We start from the raw sequence: 20,574 nt of genomic DNA, 5'->3' as shown, positions 1-20,574 counted from the left end.
TACTCCCTCCATCATGGCCAGAGGCAGAAGTCATATAATCCTTTTAAAAAAAGTTATCTCCTTAGGATAAATTTTCAGAAGTCAAATTACTGGTCCAGAATAATGTGACATTTTCATGGCTTTTGCAATGTATTATACTAAATTACTCTCCAAAAAGTTTCTGCCAATTAAAATGATATATATTTGGATGTATTATGCTATACAACCAGGAAATTGAGGTAAATACTGCAACAATAACAACAACAATAACAAAAAGGGAATACAATTGGGGCATGTAAACTTCTAAGTAAGTGAGAGAACATAACGGAGGGGCCTAGGGTTAGCAGAACTAAAGTAAATGGTAACATAAAACTGAATCAGCCTAGAGGACTTTCTGATAAAAGCATTCACTTGTTGAACACTGTCCCTCAGGAAAACCAGACAACTAGTAAAGAAAGAGAAAAGAAATGAAAGTGAAGAAGTCACATATTCTTTTTCCATGTGGGATTTATTTTCTTCACTCCTCTGGAACTGTGGAAATATCTCAAGTACAATAATAAACAGTTCAGCTAAAAAAGGAACAAACAGAGTCTCATAAAAGGTATAATGTATAAATCTTAAGATCATTAATATAAGCAGTTGAAAATGGTATATGACTTTTTAGACAAGCCCTATTATGAGTAAGTATGCCTAAGTGGAGGGAAGTAAAGCATAGAAAGACAAATGGATGGAAGGATGTTTGATAGATAATATAAATAGATGGCTTCTAAAACAGATAAAGAAAACAAGTAGTAAGGGAGATGTCTGTGGGTAAAATAGTTTAAGATTTATCTTTATTTACCGTTCCATCTTCCATCAGCTTCAGACATGAACCAAAATCTGCTAACCGAATATGTCCATTCATATCCATCAATATATTGTCAGGTTTGATGTCCCTGAAAAAAACAGATGCATTCAATTTTTAGTTGGGAAAAATAAACACAATCAGTTACTTGGTAAGATAATCATTTTGTCTGAAAATCTCAACTTCTTTTAAAATTAATACTCTAAGAACATATATTTCTTTAGACTATTTCTTTATGGGTTCAAATCCTAGCTCTGATTCATATTAAAACTTTTTTAAACACATGCAATTTCAGTGTTCTGGAGATAAAAAGTACTGCGGTAATTTTCATTGAGGTTAAATCTTACCATTTTTCCTTTAGATTTGCACAGATTCCAATGTGGCCATGGTAGGCCTACTTTCTGCATACAGAGAAGAGCTGTAATTACTTGATACCCACAAAACATACTACCATCTAGCCCATGAAACTGAACAGGGAAAAATATACTTCCTAGACCCTGAACATAAATGTAAATAAATAAATTTTCAATTACTGTAGGTCATGACAACACAAAAAGAATTGCTTCACAAAGCTGATTCGGAAAACAACTGAAACAACTACTTAATAGTGATCTATATTATATAAAGCTATTTACAGATGCTAAGTCAAAGGCTTGTAAGATATCCAAATCTAACTAATAACAAACTAAATCATGCCAGTTTTTGTGTTTATTTTTACATTTGAATAATAAAAAGTGTTGCAAACCTTTGTGGCAGCTAACCCACTAAAAAGGCAGAGTTGAATAGTTCTGACAGACTATAGCCTTCAAAGCCTAAAATATTTCCTATCTGGCCCTTTATAGAAAAAGTTTGCTGACCCCTGTTACAGATGATAGATGATTGCTTAATACAGACAGGCAGATAGATAGACTGAAAACAACAGCCTGCATAGGAATTGTCTTCATAGTCCTCCATATTTGAATTTATAACCTCAACTCTCAGAAATGCTATATTAAGAAAAGATTTTTCTCTTGTTCAGAAACATCAAAGAAGTACACTTTAGTGCTGGAAGGAACCTTAGAAATTACCTAGACCATTTTTAGATGAGGGGAAAACTGTATTTTATTCTTTATTTTTAAAAATATTAAACTGTATAGTCATTATACATAATTGCTACTGGTAGAATTCTCAGATTTTAAAGGAGATTAAAGGAATTACAAAGACAGGATTTATAAACATCAGTAATATTTTTGGCTATGTAAAAAACAGGAAATATTAAAACTTAATAAGAAATAAATTGCATTTATACACTTATAACAATTAATAAAATGTAAAATATTTAATAAGACATTATAGATAGTACTGCCACTCCCCAAGTATCTCATTACCCTTCCTGATATCACCCCCTTCCTCCACTCCCCAGAGGTTAGCAACCACAATCCTGAATTTGGTGTTTACTATATCATGCATATTTTATATTATTAGTACATATACATGTAACCATAAGACTATATATTTTTCTGAGTATCTTTAAACTTTATAATTGATACCAAACTGTGTGTAGCCTTTTGCAACTTGGTTTTATTCTAATGTTATGTTTCTAAAATTTATCCATGTTGATACATATTGTTCTAGTTCATTAATTTAAATGCTATATGGAATATTTTCACAGATCCAATTTATCTATCAATGCTCCTGATTATGGAATTTAGATTGTTTCCAACAATTTTAGATTGTTTTAGATTTTTATTTTGCTATTACACAGAATTCCGAAATGAATATTTTTACAAATACCTCCTTGTACTCATATGGGAACATTTCCCTAGGCTATCTAGAAGTGGAATTGCTATGATAAAAGACACGTACATCTTCAACTTTACTACCAGGATTACTACTAAGGTTAAGACTCTTTTTTACATTATCAATGGTCATCTTAGATTCCTCTTTGGTAAAATGCCAGTTAAAATCCTGTGCCATTTTTTTCTACTGTGTGTGTGCTGTTTGTTTTTGGTTACTCTTCAGGAATTTCATTTCCTCAGATTTAAGGACACGTGTTACAAATCTCTTCTCTCCGCATGTGGGCTTGTTTTTCCACATTGTTTATAGTGTCTTTCTTACTCGTAAAAACATTGTTTAATGCTAATGTAGTCTTATAATTTATAATTTGTATTTTTGTCTTTTTTCACTTTTTTCAGCTTTACTGAGGTATAATTGACAAATAAAATGGTAATATATTTAAAGTACAACATGATGATTAATCTGATATACATCACATTGTGAAAGGATCCCCACCACCACTAAGTTAACATATCCATGATCTCATCTCACATATTTACTTTTTTTTTTTTTTTTTGGTGCGAACACTTCCATTCTACTCTTAGCAATACAATATTATCAACTATAGTCACCATGCTATACATTAGCTCCTCAGACTTTATTCATCTTATAACCTAAAGTTTGTACCCTTTGACCAACGTCTCCCTATTTCCCATACCCCCAGCTCCTGTCAACCATCATTCTACTCTCAAAATTTGCATTTTTTGTCCTAAGAAATCTCCCTTATCCTCTCCTTCCAGGGCTCATAAGGATAGTGTCCTATATTTTCTTTTAAAAGTTTTAAAGTTTTACTTTTCATTTCAAGTCTTTAATCTCCCTGGAATTAATTTTTCTGTGTAGTGTAAGATAAAGGCCACACTATATTTCTTTCTGTCCCAATACCATTTATTAAATGACATCCTTTCACTACTGAGTTCTAATAGCATCTCGGTCAGAAATCAAGTGGATCTGTTTCAGGACTTCCCATGCAATTTTAATCAAAAATCTTTAGAACGAAAGGGAGCCTATTAACAATGGGCAGGACAAGAGGCATGAACTGGAACTGTCACAGGCAAACAGAGGTATGGTCACCCATCTATACCTAGACTACTGTCTTAATTATGAGAGCTCTATAATGACCTCTCTATACCAGTAGGCCATGTTTTTAAATTGCCATGGCTCTTCCAGATAAATGCTAGAATTAGCTTAATATGTTCCATAAAACATACTGAGATTTTGATGGGAATCACAAGGACTTCACAAATTAATCCGAAGAGAAATTATATCTTTGCAATATGACTCTTCCCATCCATGTATCAAGTTAATTAATATTATAGACACATATCTTAATTAATGTATATAAATACCTTATATATTAGTTATGAGTCTTCTTTTATGTCCTTCAATAATACTGAATATTTTTCCACAGAGAGCTTACACATCTTTTGCTATTGATAGTCTTGGATACCTTACAGTTTTGTTGCTATTGTGAATAGGATTTTCTTCATAGAAGCATTCTCATTTTGCTTCCAATTTTCATGGGAATGTTTCTCATATTTCACCATTAACTGTGATCTTTGGTTTAGATTTCCAGTAGAAACTCAATATTAGGAGAATTATCTTCTCCTCCCAAATTGCTAAAAGTATCAGGAGTGGATATTCAATTTTGTTGTCATTTTTGGTATTGAGTTTATTTTTCTCTTTTAACCTATTAATACAGTGTATTACTCTAATAGATTTTCTAATGTTGAAACTCCCTTGCATCCTGGAATAAAACCTACTTGGCCATACTTTTTTTTTTAATGTGCCATCTATCACTGAATCTAAAAGTCCACTGATTGTAAAGATGCACCATTATGGCATGTGCCACTAAAAGAGAGAATAAACTGACTCCTATAATTTTAGAAGCCATTTATTTAAAAATTACAGAGATATTAAATTGAAAAATACGTTTGTCTTAGCACTCATAATATATACACTGCTGAATTTGACTTTTTAAAACTTTTATTTTTAGGGACTCCCCTGGTGGTCCAGTGGTAAAGGATCCGCCTTCCAATGTAGGGGATGCGGGTTCGATCCCTGGTTGGGGAACTAAGATCCCACGTGCCACGGGGCAACTTAGCCCACGCACCACAACTACTGAACCCACACACCTCAACTAGAGAGCCCGCGTGTCGCAAACTACAAAGCCCACACGCTCTGAAGCATGCGCACAACTAGAGAAAAACCCGAATGCCACAACTAGAGAGAAGCCCACGCGCCACAACAAAAGATCCCACATGCTGCAGTGAAGATCCCATGTGCTGCAACTAAGACCAGATGCAGCCTAAAATAATTAATTAATCAAAAGTTTTTTTTAACTTTTATTTTTATATTCATAAGTTATATTGTGCTATGTAACATTCTCATCTTGTACTACCCTTGTCAAGTTTTGTTGTTAAGGTTTTACTATCTTCATAAAGTGAGATAAATGGCTTATCAAAATTTCAAAAGAAATTTATACAGAATTCAATTATTCCTTTCTTTTTTTCTGGCTGCACCACGCGGCATGCGGGATCTTAGTTCCCTGGCAGGGATCAAACCCATGCCCTCTGCAATGGAAGCACGGATTCTTAACCACTGGACCACCAGGGAAGTCCCCAATTATTCCTTTCTTAAAAATAAAAGAGAACTCATCTATAAAGCCATGTGGGTAAAAGGCTGTTCATAGCAGCTATATTCGTAACAGCTCAAAACTGGAAAAAACTCAAATGACCATCAGCAAGTGGGTGGATAAACTGTCACATATTTACACAGTGGAAGACTACTCTAGCAATAAGGAAAGATCTGTTGATACTACATCAAATTGGATGAATCTCAAAAAATTTATGTTGATCAAAAGACAACAGACAAAAAAAATATATGATGTATGATTCCATTTATAAGAAGTTGTAGAACAGGTAAAAATTAAGCTATTGTGACAGAAACCAAAACAACTGGTGATGGAGGGATAGAAGATGCTAACTGGAAAAGAGCACAAGGAAACTTTTAGAGTGATGGAAACATTCTACATCTTGATTTGGGATGGTGGTTACACAGGTATATACATTGTCAAAAATCATCACTACACATTTAACACTTGTGGACTTTATCATATGTATTTCAATTTATAAAAATAAAAGGGGTGAAGACAAGAAGTACCTTTAAAAAATATGAGACTGCAGTCTTGTGGAGGGAGAACTTTCCATTACAGATTCAGTTTTTTTAAACGTTCTTAGTTTATTGAGATAATTTCTATTTCTTCTTGAGTAAGTTATAGTCATTTATTCTAATATACATTTCATACACATTTTCAAATTTATTGGAATACAGTTGTTCACTGTATTCTATTATTATTTGTTTCATCTACAATATATACTAATATTATTTCTTTGTATCTTTTTTTTTTTTTTTTTTTTTGCAGTACACGGGCCTCTCACTGTTGTGGCCTCTCCTGTTGCGGAGCACAGGCTCCGGACGCGCAGGCTCAGTGGCCATGGCTCACAGGCCCAGCCGCTCCGCAGCATGTGGGATCTTCCCAGACCGGGGCACGAACCCGTGTCCCCTGCATCGGCAGGCGGACTCTCAACCCCTGCGCCACCAGGGAAGCCCACTTTTAATTATTAAATACAGATGATAGGGATTGTCTTCCTCACTGTATATTTATGTTAATATGCTATATATTTCTTAATAAATATATCCCTAAGTAGTCCATATTTTTAGATACCATACCTAGAGTCTTTTCTTCTAGTATATCTCTTCATAATTATTGTTCCTTGCTACATTATAAATTCCACAAAGATAGGAATTTTGTTCTCTACTAGATTCCCAGCACATGGAAAAGAGCCTGACACATAGTAGTATGCAATAAATATTTACTCAATTAATTAGATAACAAAAGCTCTTGATATCCTTCTTGAACTTTCTTGCCATTTGTAGTAGTTTTTAGGTTAATTCTCTTTGATTTTCCACATATAAAATAATATCATCTATGAATATCATCTATAAATGTTACTATTCTTACACTTTTAATTTTTTTCTTTTGCCTTACTGGCTAGTATTTCTACTATAATGTAAAATAATATTGGTGACGATGAACATCTTTGTCTTGTTTTGACTTTAGTAAGTTACCTATTTAGCATGATGCTGACTTTTGAGGTATAAGATATACGCACATACATCATGTTAAGGAAGCATCTACCTATTCTTATTTTATTAAAAAAAGTATTTACTAAATTCAACAACTCTTCTTGATTAAAAAAAACAAAAAATAATTCTAAAATGCATATATTATATGTCTAAAATTTATAAATCAAGAAATAATAGGCTTAGATATCAGGACATTAGAGATATGGGGTTAAAAAGCAACAACAAGAAAAACAGCATAAAGAAGTTGAATGTGGCTGCCACTGGGGGAGCGGGCATAAGAGGTATGACAGAGGGACTATTTTCAATATAATCTTTTTGATACTACTTGAGTTTTATTTTAACTATATGCAGTATTATTTGATTTAAATTAATTAAAAACCAAAATACAGGGGACTTTCCCTGGTGGTCCAGTGGTTAAGACTTCACCTTCCAATGCATGGGGTATGGGTTCGATCCCTGGTCGGGTAGCTAAGATCCCATGTGCCTCACACCCAAAAAACCAAAACATAAAACAGAAGCAATATTGTAACAAATTCAATAAAGACTTAAAAAAAAAATGGTCCACCTCAAAAAAAATCTTTAAAAAACCCCAAAATACATGTAGATAATGTCTGAGTCATTTAATTCAAGAATATGAAAATGTTTTGACTAAGCCACTATGATCATCTGCAGTCAGCAATATTTTTCAGTGAAAACAATTAATAGGTATCAAGATCATAGATAAATATGATAATGTTATAAAGATAATACAAATTGGTCTCTGCTTGTCCAACAGGGAATACAATTACACATTTCATGTAACACGTTGCCTAATGATTCATTCCACATACCTAGTTCCACAGCTGAAAAGGAAGTCTCTCTGTTCCTAAAATGGTCTCTATTTGATTTGATGGAAACTCTCTTAATCTTCTGAATTAATAAAACCTCAGGAGTATATCAACTATGAACTATTCCCTAATCATCTGTTAGGTTTGAAAATATTTATGTTTTATTTTTTTTTGGGGGGGGGGAGACAAAGTATAATGCAGGTATGACGTAGAACTTAAAGAATTCATAAGAAAGAAAGAATGACTTTTCTATCTAGCTGATATTAAGTATGACCTAAATTACCAGGCACAAGGAAGGACTAAAACGTATGTAAGTCCACACAACCACCTCAAACAAAGGAAAACATGTCCCTTCTTCCTTTTTCAACCAGAGACTACAGCTTGATCTTCTGTGGTTTCCTTTCTCCTTTACGATTGTCTTACCATTTTCATCTAAATCTAATCTAAAAATATCTGGGAGAAAGTATACAAAATATGATCTGATTTGGGCCTAACATATACAGGAATAGGCCTGGTTCTTTTTGCACTTTAGGTTTTTGAAGTGTGGGCGAAGCGAAACAGAAGCTACAGATTCAAATCCCCACAAATGTCAGGGGAGGTGTGGATACATCTGCTGACCAATACCCATCATGTGAGTCACAAATACTCTTAACTTCTTCATAAGAATGTTCTCACTGGAGTAGAGGAATAGAAAGAGATCCCAAATGTAAAATGAAAGAAAGATGGTTACACTTACCTAACTGACAGTATCCTCAAACCCAAGAGGTTCTTTTCTCTCGTCTAGAAGAGCCAGGATCAAAGAAAAGCAGGTGAACACCTATCTATTCTCTCTACAAATAATTTGATAACTGAACCATGATTTTGGCATCTTGAAGGCTACATACAGAAGAAAAGGTTTAACAATCTGTAAGTAACAAAACCTTTTCAAGTAAAGTCATAGTTATAAGGTTATCTATCATTATTATATCTGCCCAAGAAAATGCAAGTCTTTATTCTTACATTACCACTGAAATGTATCATCAAATTTTAAAAGAAATTTGAGTGCTTAAAAGAAGTTCTTAAAAAATTTTTTGGCTTCCCCATTCCCATTAATATGCAGAAAATATTCTCTTTAAGATGACAAATAACCTTTTAATTGCCAAATCCAGTAGAATCTTTTCAGTTTGAATCCTATAATGATGATTTCTCTGTGATATCTGACAATGCTGATTATTCTCCCAACTATACCATTTTCTCCTCTATTTTCTCAACTAAGACCATTTTTTCTCAGTCTTCTTTCCTGATTCCTCTTTTTCCAAAGTCATACTTCCCATTCCCCTAATGCTGTCCTTCCCTAAGACTCAGTTCTCAGCTGCTTTAAAGTTACAGAGCGCCTCTTCTCCAAAAGGCCTGTCTTTTTTGGGCAACCTATATCCACTGAATAATTTACAGCGAACTATAAAGACTCAGCCAATTTAACTAAATGAGTAACAATTCTGATGGGCTATAGACTTTCCAGAACTCCCAGTGGGGCTGGCTGAGGCTTTGGCCTGCAGTGCAAACTGACTTCTCCCTCTGCCTAACCCTGCTTCCCCCAGCTCCCCTCCCAAAGGTGTTAATCCTTAGTACATCTTGCATTATACATACATTCTGTCTCAGTCCCTGTTTCTAGAAAATACAATGTGTTGCATGGCAATGGATAAATGGAACAATGGGCTGGCAAATTCCATTTTCTGACATAAGAAGCAAAATAACATCTGGTATTCAGAACCACTCTGAGTCAGTGACATCTTGCAAATAAGGTGGCAGCCAGCCAACCAGATACCAAGTATTGTCAATAAATGAAGTGAAAGGGAAATTCGAGCAAAACATTAGTTCCAACCTTGACAATCCATGAAAACTAAGAAAGAGACAGAAATGTTTAGAAGAGATAAAAATCTCTACATTATCACTGTAAAAAAGTATTATTTCAAGTTTCTTCCTAATTTGAATATGAATTGTACCACTTATCATGAATTAAAGTTTCTGTAATCTGCAGTTTTCCTTGTCCACAAGGAAAAGCATTATTCTACTTAAAAGGAACATCTGACTTAAGACATTTGACTTAAAAGGAACAACATTATTTAAAACTCTAAGTCAAAATTAATATTTATAATGATACATATTTTTATTTATAACATTAAGAATAAAAAAGCATCCCAAAACAATGACCACATTGAAAGGGCAATATTCTATAGGTCATTTTTACTTTAATACTTCAGTAGAATATCGGTACCAGAGCATGATTATTATAATTATTATTCCTATAATAGTAAAATGTGGATATAATAACATTAGTTAACCTTCAAAGCAGTAGTTTTCAACTCTGGCTAGACAACAAAATCAACTATAGAGGTTATTTAACTGTATGTACCTCAGCCCCAGTCCAGACACAAATCAGAATACTGCATAGGGATTGGTTACTAAGAATACTAATTTAGGACACGTATCTCTCCTTCCATCAACCTCATGTCAATGTCTCCGATTTGGTTCCTTTTCATCATTTATACAGGTTGGGGGAGTAGGCTCTCACAATGGCATGCTTTTATTTTCTGGTCTTCCTACTCCTCCTCTTTATATACCCATACAGAAGAAAATCAGCATATAGTATTATAACATTACAACTAAAATGTTTATTAAAAGTGTATCTTAATTTTGTCAAATACATATTATATCAGTAATAAAGAAGAGAAAACCCACACTGGTGAAATTATGTCACAAACTGCCTTTTTGTTAGTCATACATTTGAATTTTTAATAGGAACATTAATTTGAAGCTCATCTTACAATTAAAAAAAGTTATTCATAACATTCTGTCAATAAACTTGTCTCAAACTTATCTTTCCCAACAGGGGCTGCCCAAATCCTGATCTTTTACATATCCTTCAAAAAACCATCTAGATACAATCCACAAGAGGAAACAAGAAAAACTGACAACCCACACCTACAGTGTAACTCAAAGAAAGTCTACCACAAAATTAAAATCATTTCTAATTATAGAAATAAATATTCAAATCCAGCAGTTCAAACTCTAGAGTGCACGTGGAAAGGAAGACCTGGGAAAGAGACTATGGGAAAAAGAAGAAAAGAGCAGGGAGTCCAGGGATGATAAAATGTAGACTAAACTACTACCCACTGTCACTGAAAGAAAAAGTCCTATTACGAGTGGGGTAAGATGTAACAATGGGGGAAACTGGGTAAAGGGTACATGAGATCTTTTTGTACTGTCTGCAATTTCCTGTGAATTTAAAATGATTTCAAAACAAAAAGTTTCTTTTTTTTAAAGCCCACCCCAAAAAATTACCTTGAGAAAATTTATGGGCTTATTATCTTACACTCCTCATTGTCTTGTTATACATTAACATAATCTCTTTAACACATATTTATATTTACTTAAACAATATATCACTAAAGAGAAAAACCTTCTAAAACTGTGTACCAGTCAATAGTATCTGATTTTCATCAGTGGACCGCCTATGACCTTGTCCTTGTCAGCCCAGTCGTTTCTCACATTCCCTTTTGCCCATGATCTTTGCCTCCACTCCTCTGGATAAATCTCAGTTGGCCTAAATTGCAAGAATAATTGCCTTCTCTTCTGAGAACCGCCTTTGACACTACAGGCACACCTCAGAAATACTGCAGGTTAGGTTCTGGACCACTTCAATAAAGCTGATATCACAATAAAGGAAGTCACATGAATTTTTCTGGTTTCCCAGTGCATATAAAAGTCTGGTGAGTGCGCAATAACATTACATCTAAAAAAAACAATGTACATACCTGAATTTAAAACTGCTTTATTACTTAAAAGTGCTAACCATTATCTTACAATGCAAGGTTGCCATAACCTTCAATTTGTAAAGAGCTCAGTATCTTTGATGTGTAATAAAGCAAAGCACAATAAAACAAGGTGTCGATCCCTATATTCTCTCCACCAGACCTATCTTGCTAAAGCTCTATAAAAACTGCCTTTCTTTCCTAAGGTAATGTCTAAGCCAGCTTGGGCTACCAGGACAAATACCATAAACTGGGTGGCTTAAACAACAGAAATTTATTTTCTCACAGTGCTAGAGGCTGGGAAGTCCAAGATCAAGGTCCAGCAGGGTTTGGCTTGTAGTTAGACTATTTTCCTGGCTTCCAGATGTCTGCCCTCTAGTTGTGTCTTCACATGGCCTTTCCTTGGTGTGTTCACAGAGAGAGAGAGAGAGAGAAAAAAAAGGAGAGAGGAAGGGAGGGAGAGAGAGAGGGAGAGAGAGAGAGAGGGAGAGAGAAGGAGGGGGGGAGGGAGGGAGGGAGGGAGGGAGAGAGAGAGAGAGAGAGCACTCTCTGCTATCTCCTTTTATGGCACTAATCCCATCATGAGGACCCTATCATAATGACATCATCTAACCTAATTACTTCCTAAAGGCACACTGGGGATTAAGAGCTTCAACATATGAACTGGGGGGGGGGAAACACATATCCTCATTCCATAACAAGTAGAATATTCCTTGAAACCTCCTCATGTACTAGCACTCTGAATAAAGGCTTATGTATGCTTAGCACTTATCTAACTGATTTTCTTCTACAGCTTCTATTAATTAATTAATCAACTAACAATTGAATACTATGTACCACAGATTGTACTTGGAACTAGGGTTATCAAATATATATCTGAGATTAACCAAGGCATTTCTACTGCTAAAATTAAGTAATGAGAAATGGGGGGAAAATAGTTAGTTAATGGGTAAAACATCTATTTTAAAATACCATATAATTATATAAGAAATGCTAATGAATAATCATGAATAGTTTAATAGATTTTGCTTTTCAATAAATATATGACTTGATACTGTGGTTTTTATATTATATATACACAATACAGTCATATTTATTGCTAACAATGGTTCCTTCAACATTTCATGGTGTTCCACAAAGTTCATTTAACACCCATCAGAACTCTGCATTGGTTTTAGATACCATGAAGCAGAAGTGAGACCATTTGAACCAAAACCCAGCATGTTCTGTTTCATAATGAAATCAGCCACCAACTTGCAAGAAAATGATTAGATATATTTTGGATTCTTCTGAAGATTCTTCAAATAATTCTCAAACTGATGGTATTACCATAACAATATGAAATTACTTTAAAATGTATTTATATACTGTTATGTAGGCACTTCTGTCTTCACTGGAATCTATTTGTTTCAAAATTTATACTTATTCACTTGACTTTTTTTGATAAATACAATACCATATTGTAAAAGTTAACATATCTCTTGAAACAAGTAATTAAAGCACATAATCATTAATGAGTCACAGATTTTTCTGGATCAGCAAGTAAAACAACTAACTGCCACATACTAAAGAGATACTCAAAATGAAAAGAATAAAAACAAGATGAAAGAATTTCACAGGAATATGGCTACTAAAGCCTGGTATACTTGTATTTTACATGCAAAGTAAATTTCAAGGCGAAAAAGAAAAGCACCCTTAGTGATGAGAAGGACCTCTAAATCATGACTAAAAGAAAATGATTTCACCAGTAATATATAACAAATAAATTTGTAATACTTCACTTCCCTAAGGAAAAAGGAAGTGAGGGAGGATGCCGTTATGTCTATATAGTTCTTCCCTTCTCGCCTCACCTCCCTACCAGATGCAGAGTCCCAGAACCAGGGCTCCAACTGTAGGTGCCAGAAGCAAGGATAATTCCTAAGAAGAAATTCTAGCCTTTGAACCTTAATGTCAGTACTCCTAAGGGACTGATAGGGTGAGTCGTGCCATCATTCCATCTAGTAAAACCAAGGCTGGCAGGGAATACCGCTGGATTGCTTGGTGGTTGAGATAGCCCACCATTTCTGTATCTATGCAACCCTACACTGCATCAATGCATTGAGATGGAGGCACTTGCTAGACTAGTATTGCTGCTGTCAATTTGGACCAGCACAGTGGTCAAACCTAACATTCTTTCCAAAGGACCAAAAGTTTGGGCAAAACTAAGTGACAGAGAGAAGGAAAAGTAACAGCTAAGGATAAAAGAATGAATAAATGGGTTATGCAATAAGGGAAATCCAGTATTACTATATTGATGCTCTGTGAGAGGCTCAGAGCAAGATATGATATTGTCCTGGGAGATTGGGATTGACATATATACACTAATATGTATAAAATGGATAACTAATAAGAACCTGCTGTATAAAAAAATAAATAAAATAAAATTCAAAAATTCAGAACAGATATGATATTGTCTCTTAGCTCAATTACACCAAATACCAGAATGGGTGAAGCCGTATGTTGCTGAACAACTTCCTGCTTTTGGAACCTGGCATGATCAAATGGAATTCTGCGAACCTGAGTGGCATCACTCTGGGAGACAATTTAGTCATATGAAATGATGATGGACTAGATAGATGGTTGATGAGTCGGTGGGACACTGGTATGTATGTATGTATGTATGTATGTATGTATATATTTATTTATTCATTCATTCATTCATTCATTTTTGGCTGTGTTGGGTCTTCATTTCTGTGCGTGGGCTTTCTCTAGTTGCAGCGAGCAGGGGCCACTCTTCATTGTGGTGCACAGGCCTCTCACTGTCGTGGCCTCTCTTGTTGTGGAGCACAAGCTCCAGACGCGCAAGCTCAGTAGTTGTGGCTCATGGGCCTAGTTGCTCCGCGGCATGTGGGATCTTCCCAGACCAGGGCTCGAACCCGTGTCCCCTGCATTGACAGGCGGATTCTCAACCACTGCACCACCAGGGAAGCCCATGCCAGCATCTTTTGACTCACCACACTGCCATATGGTGTTAACACTGGCCTTGCTGATAAGATTCAACCACATTATGTAAACAGGCCTTTTGATAATACTGATATTAATAATTAAATGTATTGGGAGATTTAGTTAAAGCCTCCTCAGGATCTAATAAAATGATCAGCCAGAGGAAGAACTAGATTTCATTAACCATCAGCTAGTTTCTATGTTAAACAGTTCTTCACAAGTTTATCATATGGTACAAATAACAGTAGATCAAAGGGGAAAAACATGTAATTAAAATAGTAGTACAAAAATATGAGAATGTATGTAATGGCCTTATAAGATGAATTAGTGGTTTCTTTAAATTTATCCCTACCCAACACTGGGCTCCTCCAAATTACAGACATATTCACTATGATACTATTGCTGTGTCCATCATATAAATGCTACACTAAATGTAATACCCCCCAAAAATTATCATTTTGTTGTAAGAGAGCCTTGGCTAAAGGCCAGGAAGTGGCCTGTACAGTGAAGAACTCATCTTACCCAATGAGAGGTCTGGCCTTTGCTGCAGCTACTGGGAGGTGATCTCTAGGTTCTTGGAATATCATGACTAATAGGAGTATCTTTGTCTGGGGCCTTCAGACACCAAACAGATTAACAATGTAATTTATGATGGATATAATTTATTTGGGCCATGTAGTATCAGTTTTATCTCCGAAAGGGACTGGAAACTAAAGGGATCATCCCAACCTCAGGGAAGGGCTGGAGACTAAAGATCAGTCCTGCAGGCAGTATGTGACTGAGCAACCCACAAAACTCTGGAAACCAAATGCTCAGGTGAGTTTCCTCGGTTGGCAACACTCCATTCGTACTGTCTCATGGATGCCGGGAAAGTAATGCTGCCCTAATTTCACAAGGAGAACAGGAGAGAAGCTCTGGGTTTCGTACTTCTCCTGAAATTTGCCTTGGGCACATCTTCTCTTAGTTGATTTTAATCTGTACCTTTTCCATGTAATAAACTGTAACTGTAAGTAGAACAGCTTTCAGTGAGTCCTGTTGAGTCCTTCTCGCAAATTATTAAAACTAAAAGTGGTTTTGGGGACACCCCGAACCTGTAATTTGTGCCATTAGTAAGGGTAGTCTTTTGAGACTGTTGCTTTTAACTGTGAAGTTGGACCAAATTCCTTGCAGTTACTGAAATGCCAAATGCACTGTAATATGATGACTATCTTTATATAAAATGATCCCTGTAATGGCGCACATCCCAACTTCACCTACAACTCTAGTTTGACAATTTCTAACTATAAAATTATCTATTCTTTAGTAATTTCAAGATATTATACAAATACCTCCTCCATTAGCAGCATCAAAAATTCTAGTCTTCAAATAAGACTCAGGACTGTGGGGGACTGAAGGGAGTTTTATCTTAGCGTCAAGCTTCAAAGTTTTTCTATCTCATTGTAAAAGTGTAATGATTTTACATATACCAAGAGAGTAACAGACAAATCATACCACAAATCCAAGCTTAAAGAGACGAAATCCACCTGAAGCCCTTGTGGAGGCTGAGCGCATACCTATCCTTCATAAAATCTTATGGGATAAGGGATAAAAAACTCTTTAGAATTGAATTCTGTGTTATTTCCCTCAACAACTTCTATTAAAATAGGTTTGATCCATTTCCTGTAATGCATCAGTACACTTTACCCAAGAGTTAACCATATTATATAAAACAGTACTAACATTAAGTAGATGATGTTAATAAAAACTGTAAATATAAATCTTGAATATTGAATAAATTCCATGAGGAAAAAGTACAAGTTATGAGGAAATCCATGAATAACAAGTGAATTATTTTTTGCCTTTTATTTTTGGACTAGGGTAAGGAGAGAATACTTCAAAAAAAATACTTTCCATCCTAAGAATTTATTTAAGCCAGTACTTAATGTTTAAAACAAACACAGCAAAGCACACATACTCCATTACGTTCCACAAAACCGACCTAATTTGCCTTCAGAGACAGATTCTATCCAACAAAAAGTTAGTGTGCCTGAGACCTTAGGATCCTTGTCTGATCTGAAATGTGAGCATTTTTACATGAATAAGCTATATCAAGTAAAACAAGTAAAGGTAACCATGAAAAATATGAAAACATAATGACAACTTCTGCTCATTAGTTATTTTTTCCTGGTTTAGGTTCTTTACTTTTAGTTGCAAGTTCTATCTCATGTTTCTTTACTTGTACCTATATTTTGCCAGTGTTTTATTGTATGCATTTTAAACTACCTAAATCCATTATGGAATGAGGTGAGAAAGAAGGGAATAAATTAAATGACTAGATACATAACTACACTATGAGGAAATACAATCCAGTGGGCACTACACAATAACTGATGTAACTCTTTTTTAAGCCTATGTGTAGTCTAAATACTAGATGCAACAGTAACTGTTCCTAAAATATGACTTGACAATGGGAATGCTATGTTGCAGCAACCTATTAACTCGTAACCCAGTAAGAAGACCTTGAAAAAAAACACAAGGTTCCCTGTCTAGAGGAAGAAAACCTCCAGAGATACATAATAAAATATATCCACTGAATACATTAGACGAAAACATCACAGTCTCTGCCTCCAGAAGCTTAAAAACTAGTGGAAAAAATGAGGCAAATATAAAAATAAGTAATTTGATAATGTACACTATCCTATACCTTAACGAAGCATGTAACAAATTACAAAGTGATCATTCATTACACATATTCTTTATATTAGTTCATTTGCATATATATATTTGTTTACCTTAGTTCATCTGTACCATCCTTAGGAATGTGATGTGCCTTGAGTGGGTCTATATCCCATAATTGGGTTGAGTATAGTGGACCCTTTAGATATGAAAACTCATGTCTTTTAGCTCTATAGATGCTTTCAAGACTACTTCATTATCCTTTCTATTAATTGATTATAAGGTGCTAAGTGTGATTTTCTTTGAATTTATATTGTTTTGGTGTTGCACTTGTTGATCCTATAAATTCATATATTTCTCCAAAGTTGAGAAGTTTAGGGCTGTTCCTAAACTTCTGTTCCCTCCCTGCTCTCTTTCTGGGACTCCAGTTATATATATGATAGATCTTTTTATTCACCTTTATTTTTTCAATCTTTTCATCTCTGTTTTTCATAGGATACTTCCACTGATCTATATTCAATTTCACTGACTTTTTCCTATAAAACTCCTTTTGATATTGAAACCACTCAGTGAATTTTTATTAGAGATACTGTATTTTTCTGCTCTGAAATTCCCATTGGTTCTTTTTATCTATTTCATTGCAGAGATTTTACATCATTCATTCATTTCAAACGTGTTTTCCTTTACTTTGTGGAGTATACTTAAAATAAGTCCTTCTTTAAAGGTTTTGTCTGGTAATTCTTAGTCCTAATGACTATTCAGGTGGATAAGTCAACTATTTTTTCTCTTGAGACTGAATCATAATTTCCTGATAGGTTGAGTAATTTGGGGTTGTATTGTGTGCACTGTGATGTTATGTCATGTATATTCTGCGTTCTATCAAAAATCTCTGGAAAATGTTAGCGTTTTAGTTTTAACAGACGGTCAATGTGGTTGAGACAACACAACTGAACGTCAAAAATACTAAGCTAAGTGAAATAAGGCAGTCAAACAAGACATGTTATATGATTTCATTTATATTAAATGTCCAGAACAGGCAAATCTATACAGATAGAAAGTAGATTAATGGTTGCTTAGGGCTGGGGAAATAGGGGAATAGGGAGGTGAGAACTTAAAGGTATGGGGTTTCTTTCTTTTTTTTTTTTTAAAGAATTTATTTATTTATTTATTTATTGACTGTGTTGGGTCTTCATTGCTACGCACAGGCTTTCTCTAGTTGCGGCGAGCAGGGGCTACTTTTTGTTGCAGTGAGCAGGCTTCTCATTGCTGTGGCTTCTGTTATTGCAGAGCATGGGCTCTAGGCATGCAGGCTTCAGTAGCTGTGGCTCACGGGCTCTAGAGTGCAGGCTCAGTAGTTGTGGTGCACAGGCTTAGTTGCTTCACGGCATGTGGGATCTTCCTGGATCAGGGCTCAAACCCGTGTCCCCTGCATTGGCAGGTGGATTCTTAACCACTGTGCCACCAGGGAAGCCCCTGGGGTTTCTTTTTCATGTGATGAAAATGGTTTTGGGCTGAGGTGGACAGAGTTCCCAAGGTGGTGGAGTAGGAAGACCCTGAGCTCACCTCCTCTCATGGGCACACCAAAATTACAACTATTTATAGAACAACTATTGATGCAAAACTGGAACCTACCAGAAAAGATCACTACAACTAAAGATATAAAGAAGGAACCACAATGAGTCGGGTAGGAGAGGCAGAGTCATGGTATAGCAAAGACGCATATCTCAGGGTGGCTGGCACACAAATGGGAGGGTAATTACAAATGCAGAGGTTCTCCCCAAGGAGCAAGGGGTCTGAACCCCTCATTGGGCTCCTGAGCCCAGAAGTCCCATATTGGAAAGAGGAGCCCCCAGAATGTTTAGCCTTGAAGGCCAGTGGGGCTTACTTTTGGGAGACCAGAGGGCTGTGGGAAATACAGATTCTATTCTTAAAGGGCACACACAAAATCTCACATTCTCCAGGACCCAGGGCAGAAGCAGTAATCTGAAAGAAGCCTGGGTCAGACCTACCTGCTGATCTTGGAGAGTTTCCTGGAGAGGCAGGAAGTGACTGAAACTTCACTCTGGGGACTTAGACACTGGCAGCAGCCAATTTGGGGAGCTCCATTCTACCACATGGACACTAGTCCTGGCAAGCACCATTTTGGAATCCTCCCTCTAGCTTATTAGCCCCAGGATCCAGTCCTACTCACTAGCAGGCTGACACAAGCTTTGGGACACCCTGTACCCCACAGCCAGCTGTGTCAGGAGCCAGCCCCATCCACAGCAGTCCGACACCAGCTCTGGGACCTCTAGCCCTGCTGCCAGACCCCAGGACCCAGCTCTGCCCACCAATGGGCCAGCATTAACCCCAGGACCTGGCTCCACCTACCAGTGGGTGAGCAACAGATCTGGAATTGTCTAGACCCAGACCCCACCCAATGAGCCAGCACTAGCCCTGGGGCCCCCTGGAGTTCTACAACCAGCTGCCTTGTGACCTGGCCCGACCAACCATGCCTACAAGACCATCCACAGTATTCAGCACACCATAACAGAAGGATCCACACAGCCCACATAGGGGCACCCCTACAGCATATAGCTCTGGTGACCAAAGGGGAGTCACATAGGACATCTCCTACAGAAGGCCACTTCTCCAAGGTTGGAAAATATAACTAACCTCCCAGATACATAGAAACAAAGACAGCAAATTAGGCAAATTGAGGTGACAGAGGAACATGTTCCAAATGAAGAAACAAGATAAAACACCAGAAGAATTAAGAAAAGTATAGACAGGCAACCTACCCAAGAAAGAGTTCAAGCATGAGCTCCTTCTCTCGACAAACAAAATGAACTCTTTATTCCCAACAAACAAAAGTCCAGGACCAGATGTCTTCACACGTGAATTCTACCAAACATTTAAAGAAGAGTTAACACCTGCACTTCTCAAACTACTCCAAAACACTGAAGAGGAACGAACACTTCCTCTACATTCTACAGGTCCAGCATCACCCTGATACTAAAACCAGACAACAATATCACAAAAAAAGAAAACTACAGGCCAATGTCACTGATGAACATAGACGTAAAAATCTGCAACAAAATATTAGTTAATCATATCCAGCAACACATTAAAAGGATCATATACCATGGCCAAGTGGGTTTTATCCCAGGGATGCAAGTATGGTCCAATATTTGCAAATCAAAGTGATACACCACATTAACAAATTGAAGAACAAAAATCATATGATCAGCTCAATAAATGCAGAAAAAGCTTTTGACAAAATTCAACACCAATGTATGATAAAAACCCTCCACAAAGAGGGCATAGAGGGAATATGCCTCAACATAATAAAGGCCATATATGATAGGCCCACAGCTAACACCATACTCAGTAGTGAAAAGCTGAAAGCATTTCCCGTAAGGTCACAAACAAGACAAGGATGTCCACTCTTGCCACTTTCACTCAATATAATATTAGAAGTCCTAGCCACAGCAATCAGACAAGAAAAAGAAATAAAAAGGATTTGAATTGGAAGGGAAGAAGTAAAACTGTCACT

General features: G+C 36.1%; 1 protein-coding gene across 14 annotated transcripts in view; it reads right to left on the bottom strand.

The window, feature by feature from the left end:
* CDC42BPA (CDC42 binding protein kinase alpha) overlaps window positions 1–20,574 on the bottom strand; it is a 317,120-nt gene that overhangs the window by 162,846 nt on the left and 133,700 nt on the right. For all 14 annotated transcript variants that reach the window (XM_060091342.1, XM_060091328.1, XM_060091334.1 and 11 more), the window contains exon 6: window positions 821–914. In XM_060091342.1, the coding sequence (XP_059947325.1) occupies window positions 821–914 (94 nt within the window). The remainder of the gene's footprint in view (window positions 1–820; window positions 915–20,574) is intronic.

Source organism: Mesoplodon densirostris, chromosome 2 (genome assembly GCF_025265405.1).
Source record: "Mesoplodon densirostris isolate mMesDen1 chromosome 2, mMesDen1 primary haplotype, whole genome shotgun sequence".
NCBI classification, from domain to species: domain Eukaryota; kingdom Metazoa; phylum Chordata; class Mammalia; order Artiodactyla; family Ziphiidae; genus Mesoplodon; species Mesoplodon densirostris.
The sequence above is the reverse complement of the archived record's forward strand: the minus strand, read 5'-3'. Positions and strand labels throughout refer to the sequence as shown.